General features: G+C 36.7%; 2 protein-coding genes across 3 annotated transcripts in view; both read left to right on the top strand.

The window, feature by feature from the left end:
• Window positions 1–17,513, top strand: part of BRWD1 (bromodomain and WD repeat domain containing 1) — a 50,000-nt gene extending 32,487 nt beyond the window's left edge. For both annotated transcript variants that reach the window (XM_030469340.1, XM_030469346.1), the window contains 12 exons: window positions 823–978; window positions 1,260–1,380; window positions 1,625–1,750; window positions 2,394–2,469; window positions 3,658–3,702; window positions 4,345–4,491; window positions 5,210–5,362; window positions 5,615–5,784; window positions 7,672–7,907; window positions 9,000–9,179; window positions 9,648–10,625; window positions 14,278–17,513. In XM_030469340.1, coding sequence (XP_030325200.1) covers window positions 823–978; window positions 1,260–1,380; window positions 1,625–1,750; window positions 2,394–2,469; window positions 3,658–3,702; window positions 4,345–4,491; window positions 5,210–5,362; window positions 5,615–5,784; window positions 7,672–7,907; window positions 9,000–9,179; window positions 9,648–10,625; window positions 14,278–15,425 — 3,536 coding nt within the window. In that variant the 3' untranslated portion in view covers window positions 15,426–17,513. The remainder of the gene's footprint in view (window positions 1–822; window positions 979–1,259; window positions 1,381–1,624; window positions 1,751–2,393; window positions 2,470–3,657; window positions 3,703–4,344; window positions 4,492–5,209; window positions 5,363–5,614; window positions 5,785–7,671; window positions 7,908–8,999; window positions 9,180–9,647; window positions 10,626–14,277) is intronic.
• Window positions 17,514–18,740: 1,227 nt separating this feature from the next.
• Window positions 18,741–25,828, top strand: PSMG1 (proteasome assembly chaperone 1). Its single transcript, XM_008497201.2, has 7 exons — window positions 18,741–18,886; window positions 19,043–19,143; window positions 20,570–20,721; window positions 21,114–21,176; window positions 23,516–23,714; window positions 24,476–24,612; window positions 25,653–25,828. Exons 1-7 carry the CDS (start codon window positions 18,765–18,767, stop codon window positions 25,725–25,727), a joined length of 849 nt encoding a protein of 282 aa, XP_008495423.2. The 5' UTR covers window positions 18,741–18,764; the 3' UTR covers window positions 25,728–25,828.
• Window positions 25,829–26,172: the final 344 nt, after the last annotated feature.

Below are 26,172 nucleotides of genomic sequence, written 5' to 3'. Positions count from 1 at the left end.
AGTAAGGATTTGTTTCAACTGAACAAATTTTATCAATTTCTTCTGAATGCTGTATGCTATGGCTTAAGTTTTCATTTATATCAGTATGTTAATTATCACTCCTCCCTCTAGTGGATTGAAATATAAAGAATAATATTGTCAACCACTTAAGGTTGATAGCATAAAGGAACCAGAATTCTTGAAAGTGGTACACTGAAAATTTAATGACAGAGACATCCTACAGGGGAAAGATACCCCAGGATAATACATGACCTACTCAAAATAATTTTGCATGGGCCAGACTTCACTAGTCTTGGGAAGTGTGAAACTTTTCATAGAGCCAAATATCATAGCTTTTTATTTCTACTACTTCTTTGACACTATTACTCTGTCATGTATAAAACAAATATATTTTAAAATGTAAAAAAAATCACAGTTGTTAAACACGGGAAGGATGTCACAATGTAATACCTGTCTTATACATGTTTTAAGGTTGGGAGCACAAACAGACTTAGTTTAGCTAAGTTATGACCCTGTGAAGGCATGCACTTAAAACAGAAGCATATAAATAACTCTTAAGTCCTCTTTTAAACCTAGTGTTTAGATGAAATGAGGAAAGAGTCATCTGGAAATGCAGAACTGCAGAAAAGGTGAATACAGGGTATCTTTGTTGGATGCATGTTCAGTACTTCTTTTCCCTGTCTTAGCATCTAACTCCATTTTAAGGCAAGATTTTTTTGTTGGTTATGAACATATGAGTACTTAATAAGAATGAGTACCTAACAGTTTATCTTGTTTTGTGTTCTTTCTTCTTACCCTTTCCTATTTGCTGTGACTCTTCAGTTGATCAGCCTGAAGAATTAGGAGCCAGTGTTTCTGTGACTTTTGAAGAGGTGGAGAAGCTGCTGTACAAACCTGAAGAAGGGGAGTGGGGGACAAGATCTCGTGATGAAGCGTGTGAACGGATTATCAGTGGTATTGATCAGCTTCTGACTCTCGGTGAGCATGTCATCTAAGCTTTAGGTCGTTTTCTCCTAATATCACATTTATAAACAGGTCCCTGGAATATCCACGGCATCCTTAAAAAATTTTCTTTGATAAAGTACTGTAAATGTTCATACATTTTTATGTGTGGTTCTTTCTGTTTGTATTGAGATTTTTATATTTTTATGCATAATTGGCTTTATCATGAATATACATAGCAACTGAACACCTGTCTCAATTTGTAATACTCACAAAAGCCTTGAAATAACTAAATTAATCTTCCTGTTTCTTAACAGACATTTCAGCAGCTTTTGCTGGTCCGGTTGACCTGTGTACTTATCCCAAGTATTGTACTGTGATTGCTTATCCAACAGACCTCAACACTATAAGGACAAGACTTGCTAACAGGTTTTACAGGTTAGTACTAGCAATAGAAATGAGGGAGAATCTGGCCTTAAGTTTGTCCACAGTGAGATACAAACACACATAGTGTACACATACTTCTCCATGTGAATGAAAGTTTTGAGACTGGTCTAACGAGACTTTAAGTAAAGGACATCTGTCTTAACCTAACGTGGACAGAAAATTACTGAGATACAATTTTTGCAGCTTTTAAGCTTTTCAGCTTAGAATTAAAGGTGCAATGTTTCTTAATTTTAAGGAGGATCTCTGCATTGGTTTGGGAAGTGAGATACATTGAAAGCAACGCTAGGACTTTCAATGAACCGGGGAGTGCTATTGCCAGAGCTGCAAAAAAGATCACTACTCAGCTCTTAAAGTTTATCAAGTAAGTGGCACTTACTAAGTAGTGCTTGAATACTTGTACTTGGGAGTGGGAGAGTATCAGCTACTTAATAATCCTTTGTTGTGAATCATGCTTCCTTTGATTACTTTTTTTCAAACACTGCAGGATTCTTGTATACTTCTTTTTGACTATTTTCTTAACCAATGAAATATTTACAAGTTCTTTTTAAGGTCTTCCCTTAGTAGCATTGACTGGTATTTACAGCACCAAAATGTCACAATGTGAAAGTAACTCAACCTGTAAAGTAAATTGTGTGTTCTCCAGGACATGTAGAAGTTCCTCGTGTAGTTTGTCTGAGATTGACTTAGTAGGTTGAGAAGTTTATTTTGAAAAGAAGTTAGTATAGACCATCTTGTTGCAGGTAGATCAAGTGTGAAGGCTTTTTAATAATCCCTGATGCTAATTTCACCCGTCTCACTCCTTCTGAAATGCACATCATAGTGGATTACACAGTTTTTCAGATGTAGCATTACTTTGTTAATACTATAATCACCATGAGATTTTAATATTTAATTCTTAGATACTGTCATCAGTTTATGTATAGCTTTTAGTCACAGCTTGGTTTAATCTAGGAAATTATAACTATGTTTTAGCTATTCCATTAACAGATTTCATTGTATTACAGTGATCAAGACTGTACAAACATTTTTGAGCTGTGCAGCACAACTGATGATGAGCAAGATTGTCTTGATGCTGATCTGGTAAGCTCCTTTTTGTGAATACATTCCAATAATGTATGGTAGGAAAATAACGTGAGCCATCAAATATTTTTGGTAAAATTCCTGTTATGTTGTGTGTATTGACACATTTACACAGGTAACATAAACATGGAATACACCAGGAATGTGGGGAATGATGTGAAGAGATGCTTTATTAAAATAATTTTGAGTTGTTAGTACTTAAGAAGTGTAGCAAATAAACATGTTTCACTATGAGCGTGTGCCATCAGTGAGAAGTTCTTCCATAGTTTGTGAACATTTCTCAATGTATTTCTTATTTCTGAACCATGCTAATGTGCAGTAAATATTTTGAGAGTAGATGAGTAGCTATCTTTAATTGTATTTTAATGATATGTGATTTAATTATATGGCTATTTCTAAGGTCAGAATTGTCAGCTTTTAGCATTTATAAGTATATGAATGATAAGCTGTGTAACTGGTGCTTTGGCTCTCAGTTTCTCTGTGTACCACAAAAAGCATGAGGTTTGAATGCCTCATTGAGAGTTTAATAAAGTGCATTTATCTTAAATCTGATAGAGGTAAATATGCACTGTTGTTATACAGTGACTGCTGTCTGCAGTGCTGTATATTCAGTAACAGCTTAACCAAAACTGCCTACATTGATGCCTTTTTCCTGTTTTTATTGCTAACTGGGTGTTTACTAACAAGCCTTCATAAAGTTGTAATGGAGCTGCTCTCCCTTTCAGGTTAACATCTAGGGAGGAAATTACCTTGAGTCATTTTAGTTCTTTATGTCACTACTTAAGCATCACCTTAGTACTTCCATATTATAAGGTTTTTTTTTACTAAAAGTGACCTAAAAATGACATCTTTTCAGAATTTTTCATGTATTATCACTGAATTGAATTACTGATGATTTTTAGCTATTGAGGTTAAAGATAATGGGTATCTTCTCATTGCACATTCTGGGGATGGTTTTTCCTTTGTATTAAAGATGAGTTGAAGTTGGAAATCTTCAGTGGTGGTATCTAGGATGTTGCTTTTCAAGTCTCTCAAATGCTATGTGGTTATTTTTTAATATGCTTCTTTTTTTGGATAAATTAGAAAAAATAGATACTTTTACCACAGTATCAAACTAACAACACTTTAAACATCTGTTATTTTTTTTCCTTACATAACTTTTAAGTTGTTTGATTTTATTTTGTGCAGGATGATGAAAAATGTCTTCCAAGAACATCATACAGAAGAAGGAAAGTGAGTTGGCTAATCTTTACTATACATACCAAATAATTTCTGGTAGGAAAAACTGGTTAGCAGACTGCATTCAAATTCAGTGGTGCTGAGTGATGCCTAATTTTATGAAAATCATAGAACAGAATTTTTCCATTGGTATTTAGGAAGTAAGAGCTTTGCTTAAGTAGGTCTTTGCAGTTTCAGTGCTTCTGTACCAGTTTTGTATAGCTGTCTGGGAAGATCTTATTTATGAGTTTGATACCAGTACTGTTCAGTGTAGCAGTATTCAGTAATCTGTATGGTAAGTAAAAGCTGAGATGCTTGGCAAATAATATTTTGAGTGATGGATATTATTAAAATACTTTGAGAATAATTTGATATCAGAAGGTGCATTTTTTGTGTGTCATTGTTTTAAAACAAAACAAAAGAAAAACAACAAAAACCCACCTTGAAAGACAGTAAAAGAAAACTGTATAATTTGCCAAAGTTTATTAATGAAGATTAGGGAACAGTCTGCTAGTCATACAGTGCCCTATTTATTATAAAGCAGTATGCTTGGAAGTGTGTTTTTCTGCTACAGAAATAATTCCAGACAGATTATCAGATTTAGTTTGTCTTGCTGTATTTGAGTAATACTTAGTTTTCTAACTTTTTTTTTCCAAGGGACGGGGCTTTAAAAAAGGCAGAAGCATGAAAACTGGCTATGATGAAAATTCTTGGAAGAAGCAATGTATGGAACTGGTGAATTTAATTTTCCAGTGTGAAGATTCTGAACCTTTCCGGCAGCCAGTTGATTTGGATCAATATCCTGTAAGTTGTTCATATTAACCTTGTAAGATAATTTTTTTTTCCTTTTAGCCTTTGGTACCATAATAAGCTCTCTATGTTACTCTTGGACCTATTTGTTCTCTTTATGACTTTAATCCCAAACCACTGAAAAAAATTTGCTTTGCTCTGTGCCTAGAACTATGAGTTCTACTGCATCAAGATAACATCCATCAAAGTATTGACACAGAACACAAAGCAACTGAACACCAGTGATGGTGTCTACAAATATCTGTGTCCCTTAAATATGGCTTGAAACTACTTTGTTGGTTTTTTTGCTTGCTTTCTTACTGTCCATTGTAAGGAAATAATTTTAGATAAGTCTGTGTTCTTAATTAAAACTAGTCTCTTGAGGGACAATCTACAAAACCTGTTTACTAAACCTGAGCTATAAACTTGATTTGTTCCTTCCCTTAGCTGTTCATGGTATTTTTGCTAACTCTTTTTTTTTTTTTTTTTAATCTCAACAAACTTGAAGAAAACTTCTTACCAAGCATGCAAGCTTTTCCTGTGGACTGCACATCTTGAGTTTGGGTCTTGCTTCATGTTTTAAAAACATCTTGGCTTCCCTCTAATACTCATTAACAGGAGAGAAAGACAGAGCCGGTCATTTTAAGCCACCCTTAAATACAGAAATAAAATTAAAAAGAGATGTTTTTCCTTTATACCACCTTGAATCTTCTTTTTTATATGTTCTATCTAGGATTACAGACATATTATAGACACTCCAATGGACTTCGGTACAGTGAAAGAAACTCTGGAAGCTGGAAATTATGACACTCCAATGGAATTGTGTAAAGATATAAGACTAATATTTAGTAATGCAAAGTCTTATACTCCAAACAAAAAGTCAAAGGTAGCTGTTGGGGGTTTTATGACTGTCATAATGAGTTTGGAATTAGTTTATCAGTACTTTGAATAACGCTGCTGGTTAGAGCTGGGGAGAAGTTTGAGAAAAATATTTTATGTGTTCATTTCTTGCTTATTTAGTATTTAGTGTATTGTGTGCCATGCTTTTTCCATTTCTTTTCTGTACAAGTTTTAATTTTAGAAACGTTATTCTTGGATGAAAGGCTCCGTTTTTAATATCATCCTCTTTCTTACTTAGATTTATAGTATGACCTTGAGATTATCAGCACTATTTGAAGAGAAAATAAGACGAATTGTTTCAGATTTCAAAAATGGCCAGAAGCAGAATGAAAAACTACGAAGAAACCAGAGGTATACGAGAAGATTTCATAATCAAAGCTCAGCGCAGCATCCTACCAAAACGCTCAGGTAACCAAATTATGAAAATAAAGAAGTACATCACAACTGACCAATACTCATATTGACTGTTAGGTTTAGTCTGTGAAGAAGAGAATAATTGGTTTATTAAATGGTTACCTAATTCTAGTCTAAAGATTTAGTTTAACTACTTCCCTTGCAGTAGGAAAGGTGTGTGCCAAAAAAAAGGGGGTCTGTGAAACAGTGTCAAAAGAGTAGAAAGGTTGGGTCTTCCTTCTCCTTCACCCTGTTGGTTTAATATTTCAATCAGGGAGTCAGTATTTAGTGTGACTGAAATAATAAGGAATGGAACAAAGATTTACTTACTGTATATGCTAAATAAGCCTGGAGAAGAGAAGGCTCCAAGCAGACCTTATAAGCAGCCTTCCAGTACCCCAAGGGAGCCTACAGGGAAGCTGGTGAGGGTCTTTTTGTGAGGGCATGGAGTGATAGGACAAAGGGTAATGACCTTAACTTGGAAAAGAGTAGATTTAGGCTAGACATGAGGCTAGAAGAAATTCTTTCTTGTGAGTGTGGTGAGACACTGGCAGGGGTTGCCCAGGGGACCTGTGGCTGCCCCCTCCCTGGCAGTGTTCAAGGCCAGGTTGGATGGGTCTGTGAGCAACCTGATCTGGTGGGAGGTGTCCCTGCCCATACAGGGGGGTTGGAACTGGGTGATCTTTAAGGTCCCTTCCAACCAAAACCAATCTGAGAAAACAAAGCTGTGTGTATTACATCTTTCATCACATACAGAAGAAAGTCAGTCCTTACAGGATTTAGAGAAATTTTCACTTACTGTAGCATTCTTTTGGTAGCTAGATATACCTTTTCTGTTTTCAAGGAAAAGAAGTTTTGGACACAAGTGCTGGTTGGCATGATTAACTGTTCTTAATTTGCGTATGTAATGAAGTGAGACAAAACACAAAAGCTAAACAGGGTAAATCATAGAAACTGGGCTTGCATTTTTCTGCTGCTGTCCAGGCTTTCTTCTTTGGCAGTAAAAGTGTAGTAATCAAGAGTTTAAAAAAACAAAATATAACATAGGAATATATTGTTTACCCTGTTTTAAATTGTAAGAAAAAACAGCCAGTGGATTACTATTACATTTTCAAATTCTTTATGTATGCTGGATTACGCCACAGAAAATACTTGGCAATGAGCTTTACACTTTACTTGGTTCCTACTTCTTCCCAGAAAAACACATCTCAGGATAAGTGAAAAGTTTGCTTTGAAACCACACCTCTGCTTGTATCAATAATTGTATGTGACTTGTTTAGAAGTCAGTGATACTTGGCAGAACTGAGGTTTGGGACTTTTTGGGGAAGTATTTTTATGGCAGAAAATGCATATACATCTTGTGTACCTAGGTGGATACTGGAAAAACTTCTCAAGTAACTGACAATACAATAGTTCTAAATGTGAAAATAAATGAAAACAATTAACTTTTACTGAAAATGAACCTTGTTTGTGTGTCTTGAACTCAGTTTATTACAGCATATAATGCTAGGATACATACCACTTAGTTTACGTGCAATTAAAAATTCAAAAGAAATTAAGGCTCCTGTTGCAATTTCCTGGTAAACAACAGGAGGACATAACTGTCTAGAAAGTATATGGTATGAAGTTCTTTGTTTTTCATAGCAATGTGTCTCCTCATGTATAAAATCACTAGGATATTAGGCTGTTATTTTAATGAAAGTACTTAATACTTACCTTTCTCAAAGTTGATACTGTCTCACACCTTGTTACCTTGCGTATCTAACTCTTACATAAATCTAAAATCATGTGGCATACAGCTAGTTAAGCTTTCAGAGCAAAGTATTGTTAAAATAAATAATTTCCATCATTTCTCATAGTTTAACATCCTGTGTTGCTTTTACTACTTTCTCCTTTCACTAGAAATATGAAGCAGAAACCATTGAAGTCGCAGGCAAAAAATGAATCTGAGCATGAAGATTCTTTTACTCAACCTACCTCAAGCAGAGCTGCCTGTGTTGCAAGCCATAAAATGAATGCTAGCAATTACAACCACAGTTCCTCTGGTGAATCCTCTGATTCTGCATGCCTGGCATCCTTTGAAAGGAATGCAAAAGCTAGATCCACAACACTAACAAATTGTTCTGCAGTATCATCAGGTCAGAAATTGAGTTTCTTTCAGATGAGAGTTTTCATCTTGGTCTTCTCTATGAATTGTCCACTAATGTTTCCTTTTGCATTCTAAGTTGTTAAATGAGATTTGCATTGTTCATGTGAAAAAGTTTTAGATGAGATTTCTGTGTAGCTTGTTTTTGTCTAATACAGAATTTTGTGTCATTTAATGAATTTTGGACACTTCCTACATTATTGAATACTATAAAAAGGTCTGTGTGCTAAACACAGATTTTTGCTTTAAAATCCCCTAGAATGCAGGAAGTTAACTTGACTGTTACTTATGAAAAAGCTTGTACCTAAGCGGAAATCTTATCAGTAGTATGGTGTGCTGCTCAGAAGTAGAGCTGTCTTGGTTGTTAATTCATTTTATAGTTAAGTAGATGATATTTTTTTTGCAGCATTTGTGTGGAGATTCACAACAAAGCTGCATTGAGTAAGATACATGATAAGAAAAAGTTGAAAGAAAAAAATCCTCTTAAGTTTCACTAAATACTGTAATAGAAGAATAGAATTTCTTCATTTCCAGCAGCTATTCCAGAAAATTGGTTGTAGTGAATGGAAGTCTCTTATGCAAAATGGAGTGCATTTGATAAATAGTAATATACAAAAGTACAGATTATACACTTGTATATGTTACCCTAAAAAGTGTCACCCAAAGTTAGCAAATTACAAGTTCCCCAAGACATAAAAACCTTCCATACTTGGTTTTTTTTTCCCTTTACCTCACCTTCACAGAAGTTCAGCTTCTTTCAAATAATAAGAAGGAAAGTCCTGGTAAAAGAAATTTGTCATAGTAGGTTTTGTGTTGGTTTTTAGCATGTTTTTTCTCTTAAAACAACTTTGTTATTTTACTTGAAACTTAAATACAGGCTAAAGAAGCTTCCTATCACTGAGCACTGTAGAAGTAGGGAGTGGTGTATTCTGTAGGGTTGTCAGTTTCATACATGAAAGACATTAAGGCATGGCAGTGTATTGTACAATAATATGAGGAAATGTTTTCTTGATCAGCAAATTGTAGCTCTTAATTTGAAGGTAATTGTATGCTCAGAATTCTAATGACAATTTTTTTTTAATAGAAAGTGAAACAGAAGTTTCTTTGGTTTCTTCATCATCTTCATCTTCTACGAGTAGCTCAGAAGACAGCAAAGAAAGCTCTGCAACTCTTTTGTCACCTCTACTACACAATGGTGTATGTAGAAGAACAAACAGCAGTCAAAGGATAACTAGAAATCAAGCTGCTCAGAGAAAACAAATAGGTCAGGTTTGAGTAGTTTTCTTGGGAATGGCAAATAAGTTTGTTTACATATAACTGTATATAATTCTTTTTTTTAATTACTGTATATCTAAGGTACTAATTTGTTTATCTGTGGTAGTTCTACTGTTCTGAAATTACTTACATGGAACTTCTGAAAATATTTTTTTCAGTACTTAGGTGGGTAGGGCAGAAGCTGAGACTAGTGAGAGGGATTGTCTTGCAGCATTTTATATGTTAATGAGAGTAAAAGCAGTAATTCAAAGTTTTAATTTTGCAGTAGAATGAACCCAAAATTTACACTATAGTTAAATAATTTTTCTTTTGACAGACAACAAAAGTACATAACTTCCTAGTTAGGAGTGTTATTTCATTTGACATGTCTGTGGGTTGAACCTGTTCCAGATTTGACAGAACTTAAGAAGCTGCTATTTTTATATTTAAGATATTAATCAGTCCTTTTTCTTTGCAGGAACACTTCCTCAGGAGAATGGGAATACAAGAAAAACTGTCAGGAAAAGGTTATATGGAAGTGACTCTGAAAATTCGTCAGTGGTAACAGCACAGTCACTCAATAAGAGCGCTGGGAGACATAGAAAAACTCCACGCAGAAGTGCTACAGTGGCTGCTAATAAGTTAAGGCTAATGAGTGATGTGGAGGAAGAGGTTTCAAGCTCAGAAAGTATTGGCATTGGATGTAAGAATAGAAAACTGCCTCACCGAAATGCCTCAGCTGCAGCCAGGCGAATGTTACTGGAGGGGTCTGAGGATGATGTTGGCTTAAAGTCTGAAAGTGAAAAAGAAATAGAAGAGCAGCTTAGCAAAAGGAAGATTTTTTCTCTACCTGGTTCATCTGTAGCACGAAGAAAATTTGTTAGTGAATCAGAAAATGGATCTTCGGATTCTGAGATAGACACGCAGATGAAGGAGAAAAACTTGGAAAGCAATGGTCATAAGCTGTTGTGTGCAACAGTCAGCTCTGTGTCTCCCAAAAGGAAAAATCCCACCCTAGACTTTTCAGAGGAGGATTGCAAAAGCCATAATTCAGAGGATGGGAGCAGTCAAAAAGTTTTTGACCAGTCAACATCTGCACATAATAAGCCTGCAGTGAGCAACTCTGAGAATGAAATGGATTCTGAATCAGATAGATGGAATGGCAGAAAAGCAACTGGTCTGCAGCTTGCTGCTCCTTTAAAAAAAGCAAAAGTCCTGAGTGATTTAGAGGACACAGCAGAATCTGAAACAGAAGATAGAAAAGATGGGAGTATTTTCTCAGAGACCTTGGTGCCAACTAGAATTGCAAGGAGTTCAAAATCTGGACCTCGTGCCAGGTTCAATTGCTCTTCCAATACAGAATCTGAGACAGATTCCAATAACAGTAATTGCTGTGAAATGTCTTCAAAAGCAAAAAAGAGGAAGAGAAAAGGAAAAACAAAAATAATTAGAAAAGGTACTTTTTTTTTTTTTTTAAAGTTCATGCATCTAACTCTTGATACTGGCTAGGTGAAGGATCCAACATAAGATTAATGACTGGGAGGATTTGACTGTACAAAGTGCAATAGTGTTCCTTGTTTTCTAAAATAACTATAAATGGGGGAAGGAGAACTGTAAGGTATAATGATGATGGCAATGATGTCTAGAAGTCTAGACAAGTTTGGAACTGGGAGGTTAACAATGTTGAGAGAAAACTCATTGCAGTTCTATAGGATTTAGAATTCTCATTGGGTACTGGCCATTTTTGTGCAATTTTGGTGTTCTATTTCTCTGTGAAAAACTTACTAAATCATGACTAGTGTTGATATTTACAGGGGTTCAGGTGGTTTTGGCAGTTGCTGCTGTAACTACGTTATAATACTTCTAAGACATTACATGAGAAGATCTCAATAAAGCAATAACAACAGCTAACTCTGAAGGGCAGAAATTCCAGATAGTTGCAGAAACAAGATTTACTATTCCACTTGTTGAAACTTTAGTTCTTTGCTCCACTTTAGTTCTTTGCTTTTTATTTTTTCTATAATATTCTCTGTCACTCAGAAGTTTGTATGTGGTAGCTGGCGTGATTTGGAGACTTGTTTTTTCAGAGTTTTTTTTAAAGGATATCAGAATAACATTAAGATTTATTATAACAGGTTCTGTAGATTTTATGTCTTCAAATTGTTAGGGAATTAGTTCTGACTTGGAATTTGAAAGACTGTTCAGAAGTTGGCATTAAGTCTAATCCTTCCAAATGTGTCACTGAGGCAGAGCGACCAGATGACAGACTTCTAAGAACTCCTTAGGAATTTTAACTATAACTGGCTATTGAGCTCTAGTCTTACCCAGAACCACATTGCCACAGTCACTTCCTAAAACTAGGGAGGGGAATCTTTTAATTGCTTTATAAAATTTAAAAATCTTAGTTCATTGTGCTTCATATGTCAAAACTCCTGGGTCAAAACTTGGGTTTTGTTATTTTTTGAGACTAGTACCATTACTTTCAGAAGTTTTGAAAAGACTTAATATAGAAAAAAGGGAAGGTATTTGTACACAAATACTTCATCTAGTTTAGGAATCTATAGCTTTTGGAGTAGGCAATTTGTAGCATTTCCCTTACCAAATTTGTTTAACACCTCATTGTTAAGGGAAAAACCAGACTTTAATTTTTGTTTTCCTTTTTGTTTGTAAATATTTCCCATGAAAATAGAATCTCATCCTGGGTAGCCAACACTGATCCTTTACTTCAGTAAAGCTTGTCCTTTGAATGTAACATGGATTTTCTAACAGTTAATATTGTAGTGTTTTAAAGCTCAATGAAAATTTGGTTTCTCTCCTAGCCAAGTCTTTAACACGCTGGTTAAAGTGTGGCTTGTGCTGTATTGTACCTTTTGTGCCATGGGTTGAAATGTTAAATTTGTCATACATCTGTGACTTGGAGCAAAACATCTCTCACTCACATTTTGTCTCCTAAAGTTTTTTGATTTTTTTTTTTTTTTTTTTTAATTCTTATCCTTTTACTATGGCCATAGCTACTTCAGTATTCAGTGTTCATCCAACTAGGATCATAAAACCAAATTCAGCATAGTTTTCCATGTGCAGCTGGTGCCAAACATTGGCAAGTGCTAATATGTATTATTAATGAGTTGCCAAGGGCTGCAGTTGCTAATGATGATAATAACATTCTGAAATATTTTAATGAGAATCAGTAAGAAAATAAACAACATAATTTTTACTTTTAACATCTGTTTTAGCTTTAAGGGGGACTCATTTATCCTGGAGCAGTCTTACTTTGTTCAAAACGTTTAACATTCCCTCCCCTGTATAGCCACCTGAATGTTTACTTGTACACACAGCAGAATGTCAGGTTTTTTGTTTTGCCACAGTTTTTAAGCTGATGCCTTTTTTAAACTCTAAAACCTAACTAAGAAACCCTTAAGAAGGGAATCCTTTGGGTAACTATGGGGCGAGGGTGAGTATCACTAAATTTCTATGAGGCCATGAAATATCTTTTTTTTTAAAGAAATCAGTAGAGGTAAGATACAGTAATGAAGACTTGCATTGTTTGGGTCTCATGACACAGTCATTGGCCTAGAGGGATCAGGATACTGTTAATTTAGTAAAAAAGTTAATACTGTGTTTACAGCATGAGCTGGAAGAATGGTCAAAGAAAAGAATATTTAAAGACATGGGACCAAATTTGAGATTCCATTCACATGAAAGGGCCATGTGTCATTGTCTTATACAGTGTCCTGTATAGGCAAGTAACTTGAAGGCATTTTATTTTCTCTAAGTTCCCTCTGCTGTTTTCTGGAAACATTAGCTGTCCTTTATATGAACTGAGAGCTAGCTTTGGACAATGTTTGCTGTAAAACACAATATTTATTTTCCATTTCAAGTTTATATAATCTAATTTGGGATGTTACCACAGGTACATAATAATTTTTAAATTAACAGATTACCCTTTCTAGCTGACTTTTCTCCTTGGCAGCCAATAGATGTCACAATAGATGTGCTCTTAGGACAGCTTGGATTGGCTGTGATTTGCAAAACTGATGCATTTATTGCTCTTTTCTAAAGAGGCTGATAGTTAATTGGAAATAGCAACCTAGACTTGTTTTTACTTCTGAAAGTTTCTGCTGGAGTACACGTGTATTTTTATATAAAGACATACATATAGGTACATATTTATTTAATATCTATTTTAAAATATATGTGTGTATATATATATGATATAGATATATACTATGCAGTTACCCATCTTAGCATTTTATGTGGTAACTTTGCATTGGTTATTTTAAAAATAATGTATATACTACATTTAAAGTGCATAGGCTGGGCAACAGTCTTGGGAAAACTAACTTTGTAAAATACATTTCTGCTAAAATAGCAGAATTTTGTTGCTTTTTTTTGGGTCTGTGCAATTAAGTTTACTTCAAGAACCTCCACTTTTAATTTTTATAGATGCCTATGAGTAACTCTGTTTTATTTAGAAGGTAAAAGTTTAAACCACTGATCTTCATATCATCATTCGTGTGCTTTACAGATTGAATATTTCTTTTGAAATCCAGCATAAGAACCAAGTGCTATATTAAAAATAACACTGAATGGAAGATTTCACTGCTAGAGGCAATCTTACGATTTTAAGTCACTAAGAAACTGAACATTTTAAATGTTTTTATGGATGTGATTTAGAAACAGTTCTAAAATTGTTCCATTCAGGGCTTATGGCTACGTAAGATATAATCTTGTAGAGCAAAAAGGTCTGTAATGTGTAATAGTTAATTTTGAAAGTTATTCCTAGTAAGGAAATGGTAGCTTATAATGATGGAAGTACTAGTAATACAAGATAATTTGATTGCCAAGTTGGGTGGTTTACAATTTTTAACCTAGTTATTAGAATGATGCTAAAGAATGCTACTTGCAAACATTTCCATTATCTCAGAGTTAAAAGTAAAGTTAAAAGCCTGGGACTGGCTCGTTGTATTTTTAGTAAAGACTTAAGGTAAATTCTATAAAAAAAAAAAAAATGCTTCTGTCAGTCTTACTAAAGGTGGTAGTGTTTGTGCTTAAGTAATGATTTCAGGAATTTAATTACAAAAAAGAACTTTTAAATCTTTATTTTGTAGAATCAGCATTGGAGGAGGCTGGACAAAATGCAAAAGTGCTCAGGAGCAGGACATGTATCATCAACTACAAGAAACACATAAAGCTGTCTAATGTGACTGAGAAGAAAAATCCACGCAGATGTGCCACTTTGGCAGCTAATAAGATTAAGATAATGAGTGATACAAAGGAAGAATTATCAAGTTCAGAAAGTGCTTCCACAGTAAAAAAGAACAAAAGGCAGCTTCATGGCAATATGTCTGCAGCAGCCAGGAAGAAATTGATCAGCAGTTTGGAGATAGATACTTGCTTAAAGTCTGAAAATGAGGGAGAACAGCTCTCTGGCAGAAAAAAACTGCCCTGCCCTGAATCATCTGCTCCTAAAAGAAAATACATCAGTGAGTCTGAGAATGAAAAAACAGAATCTGAGGTAGAGATAAAAGTGACTCAGAAGCAGAATGACAGTAACCACAAGCAGGCACACAAAACAGGCTGTGCTGCAGCTCTTAAAAATTTTGAATGCAGCTCTTCAGAGGAGAATTCCACAAATCACAACATGGAAAATGGGAGGAACTCAGGAAGTTCTAGTCAGTCAGCTTCAGCCCACAAGCATTGTATGAGCAGCTCTGAAGAGGAGAGAGATTCTGACTTAGCTAAGCATGAAACTAATAATACCAGAGGGGTATCAAGTAAAAAATCTAGAGCTTCTTTCAAAAGATCGAAAATATTGGATGACTTAAATGAAACAGCAGAATCCGAAACAGGGGGAAAGAAAGATGAAAAAATCTCAGGATCAGAGAATGTGGAAGCACCTGGGACTGCAGGAAGTTCAAAAGCCACTTTCAATTGTTTTTCTGATTCAGACTCTGGAACTGATAACAGTATCTCTAGTGACGCCGCAGGAACAAGAAAGAGGAAAAGGAAATCAGAAACCATTAGAAAAGAAATTACCAATTCCAACTCACTTGCACCTTCCAAAAGACCCCAGCGAAGGAAACGTCGGAAACCTAACAAGGAAAATGACTCTGAAGATTTGGATTACACCAAATACAGAAGAGCAAATCGGCGTTCTAAGATCAGAACTCGGAACTGCGGCAGACGGACTGTGAGATACGACAACTGCGATGATGATGATGAGAGAGGTTTAGATGATGTAGATTGTGAAACATAACCTTAAAAGGAAAAGCCAGCCCACTTTTTTTTTTTTTTTTTAATGGTAATAGCACTAGAACTCATGACGGATGCTGGCTCTTCTTTGTCCTACATTTCAGGGAATATATTTATATTTTTCTATGAAAAAGTTATGAATGTGATTAGATGATGACTTTCTCCTTTTCATACTTTGACTTGCACTTGCCTGCCCATGTAGCAGCATTTAGCACAGATGCCAAAATGTGCCTCATTATAGGGGCAATTTTTTGTCTTTACTGGTATTTTATTACATATAGCAAGAGTTAAAAAAATGTTAAAACACTGCGCAACAGGTTAATAGCAGTATGTTGAGTATTATTGTTATGGGTGCTGCAATGGAATACTACCTAGGTCATACAACATTCAAGAACAGATTTCAAACATCTCTAATGCTGTGTAAAATGATATACAATAGTAACAGGCTTATAAATTATACTGTACACTATAGAAATCTGGCAGATGCTAGCGTTGCATCAAATAAGTAATGAATGGCCACTAGGCTAATAACTCTACAGCTTGTATGAGTACAGAGTTAAATGTTCCGTACTTCCATTGTTGATAACATGCAACTAGGACCAGTTACCAGTCAAAAAAGCATATTTGCCAATTAAAAGGGCATATCGGTGCTGGTGAAAAGAGGATTTATGCAGACAGGTAGTACTATCATCATTAATGTGACTTCTATACTGTAAACTTAAAAATATGAAATGCAGGTGAACTCTTGGGCCTAAGGGGTTTTGTGTGTTTTCTTTATAAAACAGAAAAACAAACAAAACACTTGTTCTGTTTTCTTTATGCGTGAAAAGCTTGAGGTGCAGGATTTTTACATTCCAGACCTTTTTGCTACATTTCTGTTGTTCTTCCATATTTAAACTTTTAAGTGCTTTAATGTTAGACTTCACATTGATTAAACCTTACCACTTTCTGATTATTGCAGTACATCTCCTATTTTTTAAATGTTTGAGGTGGCTGTTTTTGACAAGTAATAATACTCATGTAGAAGATGGGAGCAGATTTCTCCAGGGAAAAGTGTGTGAATTCTTGATCGGCCATGTGGCAACTACAAGAACATTTAGGCCATCTAAACCCTGACGTACTATTAATGCCTTCAGTCCAACACCAGCCACTTAGTTATCTCCACTTCTTCCCCACTCTTCACTCTAGATTTCCTCCCTCTGCTCTGCTGGTTCACTTTCTCACTCTTAAGAAGACTTGGTGTTTCCTGATTTCATCATCTAGTAAGAGATATGTTAGAATACTGTATGTATCCTAACCCAGCTAAATTAACTGAAATATCAAGTTTGTGAATTCGTTTTCCAGCAGACTGGTCTGGTAGTAGCATCTGGAAGGGTTGGGGTTTTTTGGGGGTGAAGTTAGTGCATAATTGCAGTCACTGATGCCAGAAGTGGTTGCAGAAATGGCAGTGAGTTACTGGAAAAGGGAGTCTCACATGCTGATCAGCAAGAAACACTTCCCCAGCATCACTGACATTATGTGCGTTATGTGCCAAAAGGTGTATTCACCACCATGACATTTTGGTATCTGGAATGTTACCTCGGTATAGAGAAATCTTTTTTTTTTTTTCCTACCTTTTAAAACTTCAGTATGAAGTTCAAAAATAACCTAGTTTGTATCATTCTTGCCCCAGGAATTATCTTTATTTAGAGTGCAGTCCTTATTATGACTCAGTACAATTTTTTACGTGCAAGATAACATGTTTATCTGAATTCTTTTTCTAAAATATGAACACAGTTGTGTTTAATGATGAAACTTTGAGGTGGCTTTGTGTATCATACCTTTGAGGGGCAATTTTGTTAAAAGAGAGTAAGTCAACTGCTATTTTTATATTATCCATAAACAGTATCCATAATCAGAATTAATTGTTCAGCAGCTGCCTGTGATCCAATGGAATGATAACCTTCCAGTGTAGGGATAAATACTGGTATACTAGTTCTTAAGTGAACATCAGAGTTTTTAGTAATCTTCAAGTTTAACTAAAATTGAGCTGTAGGTTTGTATTTCTCATTCAAGCTTAGATTAAAAAATACAGTTTTCTTTCCCACCCTTACTGAGATGTTGTATTCTCTGTCTTCCTGCACTCACGCACTACGTGTTCCCGAGAGCTGGGAGAAGGTTCTGGTCTCTGTATTTATGTGTAAGAGGAAATTGCTGGCCTGGGGACTGTAACACTTATCTTGTATAAGCAAAGAAAATGCTGTTTTGTATTTCCTAATTTTATACATACAGACAGGTTCCAAAGAGCCATTAGGAGGGGAAATTATTAAACTGGAAAGAGACGTTTTCACTCTTTCATCCTCCAAGAGTTAGAATTTATGTATTTATTTATTTATGTCAGTGAGCATGCTTACCTTATCAGAACTGGCTCTTTTAAACCTTGCAGAAAGCAGTTATTTCATCTGCCTGGTAAATTTAACCTGTCACCATTCTTTATTTGGTCTAGCTGTACTCAGGGAAGCAAAGTGATTTAGTAGACCTGTAAAAATAGTATCTTTATTTAAAGCTGCTTAATGCACTGCATTGGTAAGCTTTGCTTTTTCTCGAGGTGGGAAGGGGCGGGGAGTGGAGGAGGGGGTGTTTCTGTTTGTTTTAAAGCAGGACCTGAATCTGGAGAACTGAACAAGCGGATGGGCAGCAGGGACAGAGGGAAATACTCTTTATTAAAAGTGCAGGACAGAGGGGTAGAAGAATCAAATTCTTTACTATTAAAGACTTTTACAATGTACCTGTAGAAGTGGATCAAAGTAAAGCTATACCTGAAACCGTAACCTCCCTGTACGCTTATTTGCACACCTGCGCTGCCTATCACCTCCCTCTACCCCCCCAACACCAACTCCCGGTGTCCCCCGACCCCACGCCCGCCCTGCCCCGGGGCCGCAGCCCCGCCTCGTTCTTCGGTCGCGGTCCCCCAGCCTCCGTGTGGGGGTAGAGAAGCCCACGGGAATCCCGCGGGGTGTGAAGGGAGCGGGGGTGCCCCCTCCTCCATGCTGGGGGCCCTCACCTTCCCCGTTCTTCCCCCGCTACCCCAGCCTCCTAGAGCGGAACCTCCGCTGCCACCCGCGGTGGTTGGTACGGCGGCGTAGGGCAAGAGGAGGGCGGCAGGGGAGTTCGCTGCCCTCTCGCTTCTGGGCCGGAGCTCGGAAGCCGCCGGTTCGGGCAACCCGCACTCGGTACCGGCTCCCGGGGAGGTCTCCGGCGGCACTCTCTATGGTCTGCGGAACCAGAGCGTCCCCGGGCGGAGCGGAACTGGGCGGTGGCGGCGGCGGCCATACAGAGCGGCCGGGCGGGGCGAGCGGAGGAGATGGCGACTTTCTTCGGGGAGGTGGTGGTGGCGCCGTCCCGAGCCGGCGTGGACGACGAGGAGGAGGCCCGGGATGAGACACCCGAAGACCGGGAGATTCGCAGGGAGTTGGAGAAGAAAAGGTAGCGGCCCCGCGGGGCATCTCGGCTGCTCTCCTCCCCGCCATGGCGCGGCCGTCCCCTCCGCCACCGGACTCCCCAAGGGGGCCTGGTCCGGGGCTGTGCCCGAGCGTGAGTAGGGATAGGGGTAGCTCCACTTCCCTCCCCATCTTTTGCCAGGGAGATCGACGTCCTGTGGACCTGGAAGTCTGCCGAAAGCGCTGCCGACGAGCAGCTTGTGTGCTCCAAATTGATCGTAGCGATAGGACATAACGCCGCAGGTAGGTGTGAGAGCTTCCAAAAGAACGCCTGAAAATCACATTCCGGTGCTTGGGTTGTCCTTGGATGAATTGGAGAAAGCGAAGGGTTAAAAGAAAACAAGTCTACCGGGACACTCAGTTTGCTACCGCCTGTTTTTAGCGCTGATCTCAGCTGTAAAAATGACACTTAAGAGTGTCTAGATCTTCGTCTAGGAAGTGGAGCTTTAACGCAGAAAAAGCCGAAGGTGCGTCAAAAAAAAAAGATTTTGTTACATCTGCTTGTTCTTCTTATCACGATAGGGGGTGAAATGATTTATAGTTTTAGTTGAAGGGCAGAAGCAAACTATGGTTTAGATTTTAGTTGGAATGACATTGCCCTTTCCCTTACCTGTCTTTAGTTTGATGGACTGGCCCAGATTATTTCTTAATTGGCAAAAGTCACCTTCTAATAATATCAGATTGCTCAGTGTAGTCAGTGTTTTGAGATGGGAATCTGTCAAAGATGTAAAATTATGGGCCTGAAAGCTGTAGTTTCCTTATTTTTTAATGAACAGTGTTTTTATTCTTTTTTTATATTTATATTATGAATTTTTATTTATTTCAGCAGTTAGTCCTTTCATATTTTAATTCTCCACTTGTTCAACATGCCCTTATTGGAGGTGTTTATTTACTCCTAAAGGCCTAAAGTCTTGACACACCCTCTCCCCTTCCTCCACACACACTGTCCAGGCCCTTAGATAGCACTTTCTCTGTACATTTAGGTCACATCTAGATGACATCTAGATTATATCAAAATTAAATCTGCTAACCTACTTCTTCCTTGTTCAATTTTTTTATAGAGAAATAGTTACAGGTATTTTAGATGTGATTTCTGTTTAACAAGAGCTTTTGGCAGTAATTTGATCAATGAACATTTGATTAAAAATCCCTTTGCCACTAAGTTATGCATAGTCTCATCTTTACCTCCTACAGCCAGTATTATTAATATTAATAGTATTATTAGATTAGTATATACTACATAATAGTATTATAATAGTAGCATTATTATTAGTAGTTAATAGTGATGTCTTGCTCGTTCAGTGATGTATTTTGTAGTTTTAGAAATCTGTTATATCTGGTGTGTCAAGAAGTATCAGAGACATAATATTTATACCCTTGGTGTATACTAAGGGAATTAAAGTTGACTGTCATCATATAACTCGTAATAGTACATATTAGGGATGTCTGTATGTAGAACTGCTGTTTATCATATAAGTCTTGACATGCTGAGATTATGCATTCTTTGCCTTTGCTAGATTAGGTCAATAAATATATGTTGATTAAAAGTTATTCCATTTTTTTAACTTGAAATTTCAAAGGAATAATCTAAGATCGGCTATTTATTTGTAGAACTGAGATTTTGTTCTTTATAAATTAACAGTCTTTTTTTCTTTTTGTTTTTTTACAGCTTTCCTGTCTTCTTTTATTCTTGATTCTGTATGTTGGGAAGTAGTTGGAGTTGTGAAGTTGTGGAACGAGTGGTGTCGAACAACCAGTACAACAAACATCCTCCTGACAGATTCTTTCTGTTTGTTCTACAGATTAATAGCAGATCCAACAGTAAGTGGCTTTTGCCTGAATTCTTCTGTGTTTTAGCTTTCTGAAAAAGAGAGCAACCTTCATCTACCCCCTACCCTGCCTAGGCAATAAGGCATTAATTCTGGGTAAATCTCATAAAAAATATGAAGGGTCATTATGCTCACTTTAAACTGTTTGAAGTTCTGGCTTGTTAAGTTCAGTACAGAGAAGATGTATGACAGTGTGAATTCCTCAGCTTCATTGTGAATTAAAAATTCTCATTGCAATAAAATTGAAGAAGCCCAAGAAAAAACAAACGAGTTGTTCACTGCAGACACATCATCTTCATGTTGATTGCAAGCTGTTGTTGTGCTCTTTGAACCACTCGGTTATGCAACTTTTTTCTTTCTTTCTTTCTTTTTTTTTTTTTTAAGGTTTTGTTGTGCCAGTGTAGTTGTTATGTTGCTGAGGATCAACAGTTCCAGTGGCTTGAAAAGGTAAAACTGGCAAGTCAGCAAATTGGGCAATAAAATCTTTGGGGTTGGGATCTTCAACTTAAGTGTGTCCTCCTCTCTCATATTATAAACATGACAGTATTGTAAATAAGTGTTTTCCCTGTGGCTTTCTTAAGTTTTCAGATCATGCTGAATTTCCTTTCTAGATGCTTCTGGTTGTATCTGCTGTAACTTACCAACTTTGTGCATCTCATTCTTTTGGTCAGTTTCAATTCTGTTGCCCTTAGCCACTTCCCAAACATTTTTTCTTGTTTGGCTTAAATTTTCTCTGGCTTCTTTCAGCTGCATTTCAGGTGTGGGAGAATCCTTCCTTAAAAATTAATAACACAACTGCATTTGTACAGCTGCCAAAGGATCACCAGACAAACCTGTTATGAAACTCATGATGGATGGTATCTTTCCTAATGGATGTGTTCTGTTCCTCTCACAAAGAGGAGCTCTGAAGGAAGGTGCCTCCAAAGCAGTATTTGTCCCTTTTGTGTATGCTAAGTCCATCAGCCCAGCATCATTCAGGTGCTCTGCTGGGTTGTTCAGGTCCCTCCAAATATGTTGATTTTAATATGACAAAGGCAGAGGGGTAGGCTCTGGCCGTTGATTATTATTATGGATTTGGGTCACTGCTTAGCCTTAAGGGAAGCATGGCTTATTTGTTCTTGTTGTCTGTCTGCTAACCAGCCTTCTTTTAGATCTGCTCAGCCTAGACGGCCAGCTGGCCCAGACAGCACATGAGAGGGATTACTTTGTTGCAAGGGAGAAGGGTAGGAGCACGTCACTGTGAGGGAGAGAGCAGAGAAATGATGGGAAGGATAGAAAACCTGGGTAACTGCACTGAATGATACAGACATTTCAGACCTAAGTTTGTGGAAAATTAGCCTTTTGTGGTTCCTTAGCTTCCAGAAACATTTAATTTGCTTTGGTGGGGATAATGGTTCACTTCAAAGTTTAGAAGCCCTGAAACCTAAATCATTGTGGTTTTGCCATATTAGATGCATTCTTGCACTTCATTTAAACTGGGATTACAAAACAAAGATGACTGTGATTTTGCTGTCTTCTCTGTTTGTGTTTTTCCAGCTGTTTGCACATACGTGTTGTTTCAAATGTGAGTGCTTATGAACAGTAGGACTGTGGAGTTTTACCAAGTCAGTGGTCCTGAGTATTCTCAGACTCCGTGGTTACGGGTATTTTGGTATGAACAGCAGAAATGTGCTGGTAATATGCTTTTAGTGAGTTACAGACCTGTTCTGTACACTTCATAAATTGACTCACTGAGCATCTTCACAGTCTCCAGGAGTCAGATTTTCTCTTCTGTATGTGTTTTCTCAGTTAGTGATCACTGACAAAATGAAAACATGCAGACTAATGTTTCACAGTAATGCACACCAGCCAGTGCTTCCAACAAAGTAAATATATGGTAAATTGAAAGTATGTGTGCTTCTGAAAAGTTGTGTCAGTTTTATATTACAGTGGTAACATGCTGATATGAGGGAACAGTCAGCTTCCCTTTTGTGATTGGTACCATACTTAGGAACAGGCGAGTTTTTGTAATATTTACCAAAATCCCTATATCCTTATTGGTCATAAAACTGGAGAGAACACTGTACAGGGAAGGTACAGGCTTATCATGCTTCTCATTTTGATGTACATCCTTTAAAAACAGTGGAACACTGTGCAGGATGTTGGTGTTGTCTTACAGCAGGCAATATTTTGTAATATGTTTTTGTAACATATTTTGTTACATATTTTGTAAAATATGTAGCATATTTTGTAAAATGTCTTTGAAACTCTATTCTTTGAATTTGAGGAAAACTGTGGAAAAATTTAGGTTCCATCTCTCAATACTCAATTCAACTTGAATATGATTAAAGAAAATCTTAACATTTAATGTGAAGACTGTTTAAATACTGTGGAGCATCTGGGGAGCATGATTTCAGTTTCAAATGCATTACAGATGTGCAAGCTGCCTTCCTGTCTTAAGCAGCCTGGTTTTATTTGGAGTCCTTTTTCTTTCCACAGTCACCATTAGTAAAAATAGTAAGTCTGAAGGTGAATAGAAAGTGCTGACAACCTAAAGCCTCTTGAGAAAATCAACAGAGTAAATCTGTTAGCTGCTCTATTGATTTTTTTTTAATCTCCATCCCAAGAGCAATGCATGAGAAATACCTACCTGAAGGTTGTGATTCGAATTTCAATCCCACAAACCTGGATTAAATTGCAGTTTGCCATCCGCACCAAAACTGAATTAATTCAATTAATATCTTTGTGTTTTTACAGTGTTACTGTGAGAAGATAAATTTTGTTTATGTCTTTACATTTTTGTTCAGGTTTTTGGCTGCATGCGGAGGGAGGGCTTGCAAGTAACCATTCTTTCAACGTGTCCTGTAGCTGATTATAAAACTCAGGAATCCACTTTAACACTTCCATCTCCGTTTCTGAAAGCCTTGAAGACAAAAGAATTCAAAGAGCACGTCTGCTGCCCACTGCTGGAACAACCTAACATTGTTCGAGATCTTCCTGCTGCTGGTATTTTGCAATTCCAGTTATTTACAGTGCTGCTGCTGGTGGCAACACAAAAAGGGAATTTTTCCTTAACTGTGTGAACTGGTTAAGAAGGTAGCTTGGAAAATGAATTCCTAGCTGCTTGACATTTAATATGTTGCCTTGTAAAATAAGGACAAAATGCAAACCACCCATGAATCCTTTTACTTCTTAAGAGTGGGACCTAAGTACTAGCAGATTCTTCATTATAACCTCACAAAGTTTGTTGTGTGTATTGTGTTCTTTGAGCATTTTGTGACCTCAGGTAAAAGATAGATTCAGATTTATTATGTAATGTAATAGAAAGTGGAGGCTTTTCATTATAGAATATTGAATAAGTGGAAAAGCTTGTCTAGCATAAGCAAAAAGTGGATTAATTTTCTGTTAAGTTTATCTTGTTTGCACTTTGTTTTAAGCTTTTATGTTTGGTTGTTTTTAGGGGTTTTATTTTGTATTTTTTTTTCTCCAGAAGCTCATATTATTTTTGCTAACCAATAATATACAGGTCCCAGTTAGGGTATTTGCCAGGAAGAAATACCAACTGCATTTTACTAATTTTTGGTGGTTTATTTTCTTGTGCACCTGAGGAATGATGGATGGTGGTCTAGCAGTCAGCATCCTAAGTAGTTAATTCATAAACTGTTATGCTTTTGTAGTTCTGGCCAGAACAAATATGCTTTTATACACAGACCTGAGATCCCTTCTCTCCTGAATGTAACACACAATTTCTTTTGGTTTCTTTTTAGTTTTGAGTTACTGTCAAGTGTGGCACATTCCTGCTGTGCTGTATCAGTGTTACACTGATGTCATCAAACTGGACACAGTTACAGTTGAAGCCTTCAAGCCTCTGCTTTCTTCTAAAACCCTGAAAAGTTTAGTCAAGGTAAAAATTTGTATTTAAAAATTAATTGGAGGTTTGTTCTGGTCTGTTTTTCATCTCTTACATTCTGCTGTTGATTGGACACTTGATTCCACCTGAAAAGGCTGATGTGTGTAATTTACAGAAGGATGAAGCCAGAAGTGATTGCTTGTGTAGTATCTGTTGTAACATCTGTTCATAAGTTGCTTAAAAATTGTGAATCCATAGCTTTGTGCAAAAATTCATTTTGACTTTTCCAGGTCTTGTAGTGGTACTGGTAAATCAGGAAGTGATTTCTTGTGATTGGTTAAGCTAGAGTTTCCTGTTGAGGTGACTTGTGTTAAAACCATTAAGTATATTTACCTTTTTCTTACATTAATATGCAAGATGTCTGTGTTCTAGGTCTGTACAAGACCCACCTGTCTTGTACCAGATGTGAAAGCTTGTTAAGAAGTCTTATCTTCACCTATAATTTCTTTCTGGACTTAGATGACTGAATTTTTAAAGATGATTCTAAATAGTTTTGCATTAATTAAGCAGCTGAGAAATGATGGCATTATAGCTGCTACAGTGTATGTTTTCTTCTTTCTGAAATGTTTTTAATTGAATTAAGTTCGTTCAAAACACTCCATTTTTTGCCAGCTGAATTTACATTTAAATGACAGGAGAGGTTTGTGTGCGCTGAAGTATTTATTTTAGGTTTAAATGTTACAAGTTAGTTTTCATTAGCTTACAGTGGTCTGCTAGGTAAATCTAACAGACTAGTACTTAAGCATTTATTTTTAGAAGGAAAACAACAGCAAAGGTGCAGGCTCGTTCTCTCATACACAGGTGAAGAGATGAACAAATCCCATTTTATGGTTGAACTGCAGATTCTTTTGGAGGCTTCAGCAGGTCTCTGCATACATCTGTTCAGAAGGCCTGAGTTTTGTTCACAGTTAACATTTTAATCAAACTATTCAGAGTAATAAAAATTGGAATATAGGACAGTGAGACTCTGTGCTTTGGTTTTGGTTTTTTTGCCAGCAATGTAACTAATGCTTATCATCTCTTCCTCTCCCTAGGATGCATCTGAAAGCACAAAGATTTTGAAGAAACTACTGACAACCAATGAAATTCACAATAATATCTATATCTAGAGAGAACATTTTTGACACAGACTGCACAGTTTCTTCCACAGAGGACATTTTGGAATTGTAATTGTTTCCTTAAAAGTGGAATAAATTCCCGTAGATTTTTACTTCTGCACTCATTTTTGTTACTTTCAGGTTTGTCACCACAAACACATAGGTTTCTTCTGCATGGCTTGAAACACTTTCTTCTGAAGTGATTTTAGGAGAGGTATCTTGAGTTACGGAAACCAACTACATTTTCTCCTCCTGAAGGGATTAGCTTATCTGAATATATGCCTTTTATATGTAAAAGAGGAGATGCACTTAAGTACTTATGTCTTGTTTCTAATGAGAACACCTATTTTTACTTTATTTCTCAGACACAGATTTCCTAAAATTCAGTCCTCTTTAAAGATTTGTCTGTGATGAATAGACTACATCTTTTTGCATACATAATACATATAAATTTGTG

The sequence above is a fragment of the Calypte anna genome, chromosome 1, assembly GCF_003957555.1.
Source record: "Calypte anna isolate BGI_N300 chromosome 1, bCalAnn1_v1.p, whole genome shotgun sequence".
In the NCBI taxonomy this organism is placed as follows: Eukaryota; Metazoa; Chordata; class Aves; order Apodiformes; family Trochilidae; genus Calypte; species Calypte anna.
The sequence above is the reverse complement of the archived record's forward strand: the minus strand, read 5'-3'. Positions and strand labels throughout refer to the sequence as shown.

Bases quoted from the DNA above. Each gene is read 5' to 3' on its own strand.
- PSMG1 (XM_008497201.2), top strand. From the start codon at position 18,765: ATGGCGACTTTCTTCGGGGAGGTGGTGGTGGCGCCGTCCCGAGCCGGC. The intron at 20,722-21,113 runs GTAAGTGGCTTT...TTTTTTTTTAAG, and splicing joins GATTAATAGCAGATCCAACA to GTTTTGTTGTGCCAGTGTAG. The intron at 24,613-25,652 runs GTAAAAATTTGT...TCCTCTCCCTAG, and splicing joins CCCTGAAAAGTTTAGTCAAG to GATGCATCTGAAAGCACAAA.